The sequence below is a fragment of the Cariama cristata genome, unplaced genomic scaffold (assembly GCF_000690535.1).
Source record: "Cariama cristata isolate BGI_N322 unplaced genomic scaffold, ASM69053v1 scaffold7619, whole genome shotgun sequence".
NCBI classification, from domain to species: domain Eukaryota; kingdom Metazoa; phylum Chordata; class Aves; order Cariamiformes; family Cariamidae; genus Cariama; species Cariama cristata.
The window spans coordinates 38,701-48,191 of record NW_009636274.1 but is presented as its reverse complement, the minus strand read 5'-3'; the positions used below and the strand labels follow the sequence as shown (position 1 = coordinate 48,191).

General features: G+C 42.4%; 1 protein-coding gene across 4 annotated transcripts in view; it reads left to right on the top strand.

Annotated features, from left to right (window-relative positions):
- Positions 1 to 7,855: 7,855 nt before the first annotated feature.
- Positions 7,856 to 9,491, top strand: part of PTP4A2 (protein tyrosine phosphatase type IVA, member 2) — an 11,237-nt gene continuing 9,601 nt past the window's right edge. For 2 of the 4 annotated variants that reach the window (XM_009707863.1, XM_009707862.1), the window contains exon 1: positions 7,896 to 8,531. In XM_009707863.1, coding sequence (XP_009706165.1) covers positions 8,436 to 8,531 — 96 coding nt within the window. In that variant the 5' untranslated portion in view covers positions 7,896 to 8,435. Of the gene's footprint in view, positions 8,532 to 9,491 lie in introns of all 4 variants that reach the window. The other 2 variants (XM_009707859.1, XM_009707861.1) reach the window with 2 other exon arrangements.

Genomic DNA, 9,491 nt, shown 5'->3' with positions numbered 1-9,491 from the left:
CTGACCTTTAGGCCTTGTTTGGAGACTCCTTCTGGGCTTCGGGGGCTCCCTTGGCCCGAGCAGCAGGTTTGGGGACAGCTTGTTAGGCTGTGGGGTCCCTACTCTACTTTAAGGCTGGTTTTGGGGGATTTCCCCCTGCCTGTGGGTTTGGCCTGGTATGAGGGACCCCCATGGCCGATAAGGCTGGTTTGGGATAGTAGCCCTTGCCTGCAGCGTTGGGCTGCTTTGTGGGACGTCAGCCTGTGAGGCTGGTTTGTAGGGTCCTTCCCTCACCTGTGGGATGGGGTTGACTTACAGCACCCACCCCCCAGGTCTGTATGGCTGGTTTGTGTGGGTCCCTTCTCAGCTCTGACGCTGGGGTGAGTGGAGCCCAAAGGAGTGGTTTAGGGGAGGGCATCTGCCTTGTAGCTGGGCTTGGGGGGCTTATTGCCTGTAGGTTTGCAACAGTGGGAGGATAAGGAGACTGTAAAGGGGTTGGTGTGGGTGAATGGAGGGGGTCTTGTTTGTACCTGGTGTGGGGGGGACACAACGTTTGGAGGGGTTTGTTTGAGGGGACAGGGTGTTACTGTGTGTGTGTACGGATAGGGAAGAGTTTGAGAAAGGATGGGGGGGTTGTTTTGGGGAAAGTGGGCCTGCCTTGTGTTAGGCCTGGAGATGGTCTGTAAAGGGTAAAGAATTTTCCTGGGATCTGGGCTCGAAAATGGAGGGGGAAAGCTGCGAGCAGTTGCGGGGGGGAATGTTTCTCAGGCTGGAGGGGGGCATGTGGAGCTGGGAAGGAAGGGTGTCCAGGATGTGGTGGTTTTCCTGGGGTTTGAGTGGGGGCAGGGTTGTGACTGCCGAGGCTGGCTTGTGTAGATAGAGGGCTGCCCTGTGGGATTTGGAACCGCCTGGGCTGGAAGTGGGGAGTTGATGAAGTCCGGCCTGGCCAGGGCAGTGGCTAAAGTGTTGCTGAGGGTGCTGAGAGTGACCTGCAGGAAGGCCTGAGACAGGGAGTGGTGTGCTTACTGGGAATGGCTGTGGTTTCCTGCTTAGGGCATGCTTTAGCGGGTGAGGAACCCTAGTTATTGAGAGCTGGAGGTTTGGGATTTGGAGCGCAGGCGAGGTTGCAGGTCGGGAGGTGTTACGGTATGGGGATGATCGTAGAAGCGGCTTCCACTCGGTTGTGGTGATGGTTCCTTGGTGTGATTAGTCACAATCTGTTTTTTCTCTCAGGGCAGCTGTGTGCTTGTTGGTTTCAGTGTGAGGAGGAGTAAGGCAGAAAGTTGGCTTTTAAAGGCTACTGTATAAATGGAAACTCGCTTCAAAACTCCCAAAATGAACCAGTCAGATTCTGACTCAGAACTGCAGTTAGTATTTAAAGAAGAAAAAAGATAAACCCACCACTAGCAGCAGCCAGAAAACTCTTATCTCCTTATGACTCAACATCCAGAAACATTTAGATTTAATGAACTCAACTGTTGGAAAGAAAAGATTGGTCGGAGTTAAGGTAGGAGTATGTGTCCGCGTATGTATGGATGTACAGCCAGGAATGTAGGTTGTCTTACACAGGGTCTAGTTGTGATGTTTTTGCATACATCTCTCCTAAACACAGCTGATTGACTTCAGGTTAAATTATCTGCAAATATCCATCGTTCTCTTCCACGCAGCAGTACTCAAATGTTCTTCCTCTACCAGAGCGGAGCTGAACTGTGATCGCAGCCGATTTCCTCGCTCCTGCTGCTGGACTTTGCCCCGTGGTGGAATCCCGCGTTGGTTAACTGTTGTGAGGCTTGGGAGGAGAGCCGGGCGATGCATGGCTCATGGAAAGGCATGTTTCTGTCCTCGCTTTAAGGAAGACGATCCACAGCTGAAAACATAGCTCTTGAGCTATTGCAGTGCAAGCAGATAATTTTTGTAAATGGTGTAGGTTGTGTATTTTGATATTATCTTTGGAGGAGAAAACACGTTGTCAGTGATGTGCCATTACTGAACGAGCAGAGAGGAGCTCTCTGTTGCCTGTTGTATTTGGATTAGTTTGACAGCTTCTTTGCCTGTTAAAGAGTTGGAGATTTAAAACAGCTCTGTCTAAACATTGAAAAATAGACCGAATGGCTTGAGAATCTGGGCTAGAAGTTATTCTTTTTGACGTATGTGAATTGCAGTACTAGATCAGGCTGGCACCTATTCAGGCCAGTATCTGGCTGATGCGTATCGTCAGAAAGTACAAAATACCTTTATAGTGGCTGTTGACTTTGGTATCATTTTGTGGCTCATTTTGCTCATTGTGAAGGGCTAAAGGAGTCTTAAATCTCTTGATCCTTTTTTCAGTTACAACACTTGAGAACCTGAGTTGCTGTCTCTATTCCGGTCACTGTTACATGTACCTTTTGTTACCCCTTGTTTCTCTCTGTTCAGTACCAAAAAGTTAAATTCATTTTGGTCTCTGACACAGAAAGTCTAGCTCTGCTCGAAATCATGGGCTGTGGGTTTTAACAATTGAGACTCTGTGGCCCTGCAGTGAAATTTATCAGTAAGCTTCAGGTTCAGTTGTCAGACTGAGCTCAGCTGCCACAGGAGCGTGGAAGGGGGGCCAGCTCTCCACTAGGTCATTTTTCCGGCAGAGGTATATGGCAAATTCAAATAAGTGAGATGAGTAAGATGCAAGTAGTTCAACTCTGTAACTAAATAAAATAATATCCCTATTGCTGTGTGATTTGAAATTGCTTTTAAGTCCTGCTTGACTTGTTAATGGGTTTTTAGTGGTGTGGGCTGGTTTTTTATACTTAAAGTGTGAGAATATTTAGTCTGAGTTGTCGGAGGAGCTGATGATCTAGCAGGACCGTGTTTTCAAAGACCAACAGTTGATGCTGCTTAGACGACTCAGCATTCTGAGTTTTAGGAATTAGTTATTAGTGTCACATACTCATGAACTGTTGTCTAAAGTAATTTTTGATTTTACTTGAATATAATTCTGTAATTTAAATGGGATAATAGCTTAAATTTCTTTTTCTTAGCAGGGCCTTTTGGTTTTGAGTTCAAACACTTCTAGTAACTTTAAACTTTTTGGGCATGGTATGTAAATGACATTCAAATGTGTCCTCCGAAGGGTTTTTAAAAACTAAATGGTGGGTGGGGAAGGCATTCAAAAAATTCCTGTGTCGGAACAGCATTTTTAACTATGAAGCAGGTTGTATTTCACAGGAAAGAGAAGATATGAAGCGTAAAGCACGCATGCTTATCAATTCTTTCTGAAAGAGCTAATGCAGTATCTAGTTGCTTTCCACTGCTGAGCTCGCCAGGATGATGATCTTTGTGCCTGGATGCCTGTGTTGGATATAGTGGTTTGACCTCACCCAAATTTAGGGATGGCAGCTAAACTTTTTCCGCATAGTACTCAATTTTGAGTTTTGCTGCAGGATTGTTCTCTCACTGAGTAGTCTTGCATGGTACGTTTGACGGTTCTTACTGTTTCCTGATGTGTCACTTCTAAGTTGAGACATCTTTAATCTGGACTCTTTTTTTTTTTTTTTTTTTTCCTTGCTAAGGCAGATCTCTATCTGCTGCTGTGGGTTTTATGGCCCGGGACAGAGCGATTGGGTTAGTGCAAAAGGAAACGAATGAGTCACCCTGCAGAACTTGTCAGCAGGCTGGGAGGGAGCTCCATGGTGGGAGTGGATAGGGTGGAACAGTAAAATTTTTGACTCACCCCTCTCTAGGCACGTGTCATTCTGAGCAGGCTTCCTTCAGAGAGTGTTCAAGATTTTTGTCCCAGAATGTTAGTTCCAGAGTTTCTTTTCTTTGTATACTAGGAGAGTATATTTTGGAAAAGATGGTTGCTTTGGTTCTTGCTAACGTGTGTTTCCACTGTTTTAAGGCTCATTTTGGAGGTCGTGGTGAATTCTTTCACTTGCAAAGCACCTTGTGCACTCCAGATGAAACGGGACATTTTGGTAGTATGTGGGTCACTTAGCAGGCAATGCAGGAAGGGGAAGTGAAATGTGATGTATGCGGAGCGTGGGGAAAAGCCCGACTGGGCTGCAGGGCCATGTCAGGATGGCAGTTTTTATGGTATCAAGTCATGTACCATCAGTGGGCTGTGGTGCTGATTTCACGTGTGTAAATGCTAACTACAAGAATGCGGTATTATGGAAGAGGAAAAAGGGGAAAATTCAGCAGCTCGTGACCTAACTTTGTTAACGTCAAATGTGGATTCCCACTTACAGGAACAGAACTAGTTGAGATGGTTTGAAAACACTGGTCTTCAAAACACTGAAGTATTCTTTTAATACTGACTGACAAATTAGTGGGCTTTGCTGTGCATCCTGTGTGCTTGGTTATTTTGAAAGGTGATCCAAATGACCTTCCCAAAGGTATCCATGTTTTGCAATCTCTGGAAGCTGCAGCTGTTGCAGGCTGTTTCGCTGTCTCAGTGTAGCTAAGGCAGCACTTTTACCGGTGTGTTTTGAAGGAGATGGTGGAGCTAGAAATTCCTTACGGTGTTACTGCTTGTTTTTCGTTAGACCTGTCTCCCTGAAATTGTATGGCTCTGTACAGAAGAGTTGAAGTATCTAATTGAGGAGTCAAAGCGATGATAGACGAGGCGGCCACTGGAGATGAATATTGTAGGTGTGTTGGATTTCTACTTAAGGCAATCTCAAGCGAAGCTTCTGTCAAGTCAGGAATTCATTTAACTCTTCTCTCTTAATTAGTTAATCACTGTGATTTATTTATGCTAGTTAATACGACTGCCCCTTGCTTATGGTTTAAGCATATTCTTGCATGTTCATAGTATTTTGAAAGACATTCTTCTCAAATTGGCCTCATTAGGCTTTATCAAGCTGTCTCAGCATGTATGGCTGCGTGAGCGTGAGAGGTAGGGAGCACACAGTGCTGCTGTTAGTTATAACTTAAATTAATCCTGTCTGTAGGTACAGACACTGTCACAGCTGACTAAACTTGGTTGTATAGATAGGCATCTTGATTGATGATTATTCCCTGATAATTAAGTCAAACAACATCAGGAACTGACTCCCAAGCATATCTAGTTCTTTTCAGATGCATGAATGGTTATTGCTTGGCTTGTTTATCCTGCTGTCTCTGCTCTTCCTCCTCCTCTGGTTCCTGACGGAGCTTTCGCACTTAATAGCGTTGACGTGTTGGATACCTCTGCTGCCTTTTAGAGGCCAACCACATTAAACATGTTGTAATTTTTTTTGCTTCTCTCCGTGTGCTATCTCACTTTCTAAGCATAAAAAGTTGAAGGTTAATTGGCTGAAAAATTATTTCTTGTTTTACATTATGCATAGACCTGGTTATTATTTATTGTCATCTGTTTGATAGTGCTCGGTTCTCTTGGGATTTTGAAGTGCAAATTTGCTAACATAGGGAGGAAGAAATTTTTAAGTATTTACTTGGGGAGATCAGAACTTGTAGACAATAGGGTTTTTCCTGTTTTTCATTTTCTTAATTAGAAGCCTGGTTTTTCTTTTTAAACTGTAGCTTAAAAGTCCTGGGAGGAAGGGATATACGTGTCAGTAACCAAACTTTTAAAAATAGGTTTGTGTGCTGCATAAACTTCTTATCCTTCTGGAAATAATTTTTCAGACTTAAGTACAGTGCTTTACATTTTTAATCACTCCTTAGCTATTAGCTAATTAAATACTTCAGTAATACTCCTTTGGGGAAGGAAGGTAAGATGGTGTCATTCCTGTTCTGCAGATGAGTTGAGCCACTGAAAGTGGTTTGGCCAAGGTCGGACCACGAGCAGCTGCAGCTCTGAGAGTAGGACTTGAGTTGGTGGCTTCTGCTGCCATACTTAATTTACTGGAACATGTCATCTCCCTGTGCCCTTTCTTGATGACTTGGTAAATCGTTTTTACAAAAGACTTTTAAAATAATTGGGTTGAAATTCCCTCTGTGATTTGCTTGAGGGAGGAGAAGTGTAACCATAATGAGCTGGTTTGATACAACTCACAGTGCAAATAGCACTGGATGAGGCTCTTCCAACCAAATTATGTGTGCTGAGAAGAAAAATGTTTAAAGGATTTGTTTAAATATGACACAATAGCTCTTCCCCTGGCGACAATGTACTTTGTAATGCTGTAATCCTCTGGTACTCTGGATCCAAGTTTTGATCTCCTATGCCAAGATCTATTGACCACTCTTTTTATTTAAATAACCTTGTTAGGTCCTCAAAAGTTAATTTTGAAACTGTCCCTGTGATGTAAGTCTGCAGGTCACTCTCCAGGACATGTCAGATGACTGGAGCGTATGTTCAAATGGGAAAACCAGGCCAGTATTGGCCTAAAAAAAGAGTTCCTTGCATCAAGTTTTACAGGTGTTGAACACATGTGGGTACTGTAACTTTAGCCATTCTGTTTGTGGTACATCATCACTGTAGCAGACTGTAATACACTTTAACAAAGCCTTTGCTTTGAGATTTGGCAGTATGTGTGAGAGAATTGACAAGTGTAAGGACTTGAGTATGATGTGTTTAGATGGGACTCTTCCATCTGGGGTGAGACTTAATCCTGTGTCGTTACGCTGATAAAATATTCCAGGATTCATTTTTGAAATTTGCATTTCAGTCACTCAGAGTAAGAACTGCGTTAAGGTCGGGGGAGGTTATTGAAAACATCTTTGTTCTTGCTTCTGGCAACCTAATTAATGTATTTTTTGGCACTGAAAGCTGTTCTTTAAGGAAATAATTGCTCGATTTTGGGTGATTTATTTTTTTTTTTTTTACTTCATGTCAGTGAAAAAGGTAATTTTTTTAGTACCTAATTTGACTACTTTAAAGTGAGGATCTCATTAAAATGTTGAGTGCACCAGAAGTTTTGGGGTGTGAACTTCCATGCATGTGTGTTTTTCCCTAATTGTATTCACTTAAGTGTGCCACGTTGACCTTTCCGCTCGAGTTGCAGGTTTGTGACTTCTGGCTGCTAGTTTGGATTTTATTCAACTGATTTAAAACTTTCTCCCTAAAAAAGAAGTGTCAGTAGTGATTCTTTGACTTCACGCTTTTTAAATGCAGTGAAAAGCCGTATTGCTTATTCAGTATTTCAGCGTTAAATGAGCGAGTTTCAGTTAGCTCCATTTTCATCCCTCTAAACTTCATGGTAGAATTAAATTGTTCCATCTTTTATTGCTGTTCGTGAAACATCTGTGTTTTGAATCCTGTGTGTTAGGACTAGGAGCTGCTGCTGTCTTAATGCCCTAGTCTGTAAACACAGATAAGACTGAGAATAACTGAAAGTTATTACTGCTAAATGACCATTTGGTTGCTCTTGAAATGACTGATTTCTGGAGGATATCTCCCTACTACTGTTGGGAGTTTGGTGATACAACAGTGTTGGTGAAATTTATCGGCTAGCAAAAACTCGAATATATGGCAGTTTAGTTGTACTCTTATTTCTCCTTGTTCGGCTTATTTTGTTCAGAAAATAAAGCCATACCAACAATATTTTTTTACATGTTTGGGCTTAAGCCAAACAGGTATGACTGTACAAACAGACGCTTTCAGGCATGTACTTGGCTTTGTGCTATTTTCTCTGCTTCTAGGGCACCTGGTTGGGAGGGAGGGACCGCAGAGAGCACAGAAAGGTTTCCTTGTTCTCGGTTCCGGTGCCTGGCTGCCAGCAACAGCAGTTACAAGAAGTCCCGTGTCTCTGGGCTAGAGCATACTCAATGCCGAAAGAATATGCGGGATTACAACTATTGGCACTCCAGTGAAGACTGATTTTTTTTTTTGTGTGTGTTTATTTTTAAAACATAGTCTTATTTATTCTGATTTGAGTTTCTCTGGGGGAGTTGATATTTGGTGTTTCTGGAAGTAGGAGCAAGAAATTCTCTTACGTGATATTTTTCTTCTCTTTAGGTGTTCTGTTGGAATATACGTCGCACATTTATGGCGATTCTGAGTGTGAGGGCAGACTTCTGCCAGGCCCAGCACAGCATCCTGGCTGACAAGTGAGCTGAGCGCAGGGGGTTCTACGTGCCATAATTACTTTGCCTTGAAGACTCCAGACACAGCAAACACACCCAAATATATGGGATATCTTCTGCACATTGGAAGCATATTCCTTTTACTGACTCTAGCAAAACTAAGCATCAAGAAAACAAAGTGGAGAGAAAATCTGCCCTTACTTTTTTGCCTCACCAGTGCCTAAATGTAGAACAGGCTGCCTAGTCTTGCATGTAGTCAGAGTTTTTGGAGTCTGAAGGATACCACCTGCAGTAATTGAGGCCGAAGTTGAATTCAAGTGGATTCTGAAGCAAACCTGCTTTTCTAGAAGCGAATTCTTTAAGGAACAAACACGTCAAAACAAGCTCTGATCAATCCCAGGCATTTTAGTGGTCTTTTTAATGTTTTCTGCTGTGAAACGTTTCCAAGGTTATTGATTTTTTTTTTTTTAAGTTTTATTTTTTTTGGCCCCTTACACATTTTGTTTGCCATTATGAACCGTCCAGCCCCCGTGGAAATTACGTATGAGAATATGCGTTTCCTGATCACTCACAACCCAACCAATGCAACCCTCGGCAAGTTCATAGAGGTAAGGCAGTCAAATCAAGTATCATCCTTCTTTCCTTATATGCTCATAGTTTCTGTAGAAGTACTGAACAGTCACACTTCACACCTGTTGCTCAACGCTTTGGCTATATGTTATGTGTTACTTGAGGCGTTTTTATTTTTAACGTATTGTTCACATTCTCTTGACAGTATGAGAAGAGAATCCACCCATTACTTTTTCCAAAGTCCTGCATTTCTTTAATTGCAAGAGGCTGGATGAGCTTCCATTTTAGAGTACAAACACACACCCTTGCTATCGTTCTTGGTCTGGTGTCTGAAGGACTGCATGTTCTGCGATTCTAAATGTTATTTTTTATTATATAATGCAGTGCTTCTAGTATATCGATCTATTGCTCATCTTTTGGCCTTTAAAGAAGTAGTTAACAAAATTGTAACTGATTTCTGACCTTTCTTCTCCCTTAGAGTAGGATCAAGAGCAATACTTAAATGTATGTTTTAGTTTACAGGTTGTATTATCAAACTGCCCTACCAATCTCAGAATTCTCAGAGATTTCAGGTGCCAGAATTCATCCATGAAAAATGGCATCTGCCTGGGTCTGACTATGGGAAGAGTCAATTGCCATGGGCAGTAGATCAGACCATTACCAGCCATAAGATCTTGAATACTGCAAAATGTAATACTTGGTTTTCTGAAAAAGTAACAGATGGCATCTGTACTACTAAGCAGTAGTACAGTGTATTTCTGCATTCTAGTTTGCTCCAAACCTGCTGTATGTTTGTGCCCTTATATCTAGAGGACTTTTATCTTGCATATGCAAGTCTTTTCCAAAGAGAGCCTGTCATCTGATACTGATGTCTGTGGCTATTAACAGGCTTCCATCCTTTAGCAGTGTGCTCTTCACCATTAATCTGTTCAGATATTAGTGGTTAATTTTATCTGAAAACCACATTCTTTTGGTCTTTATATATACTTCCCCCCCCC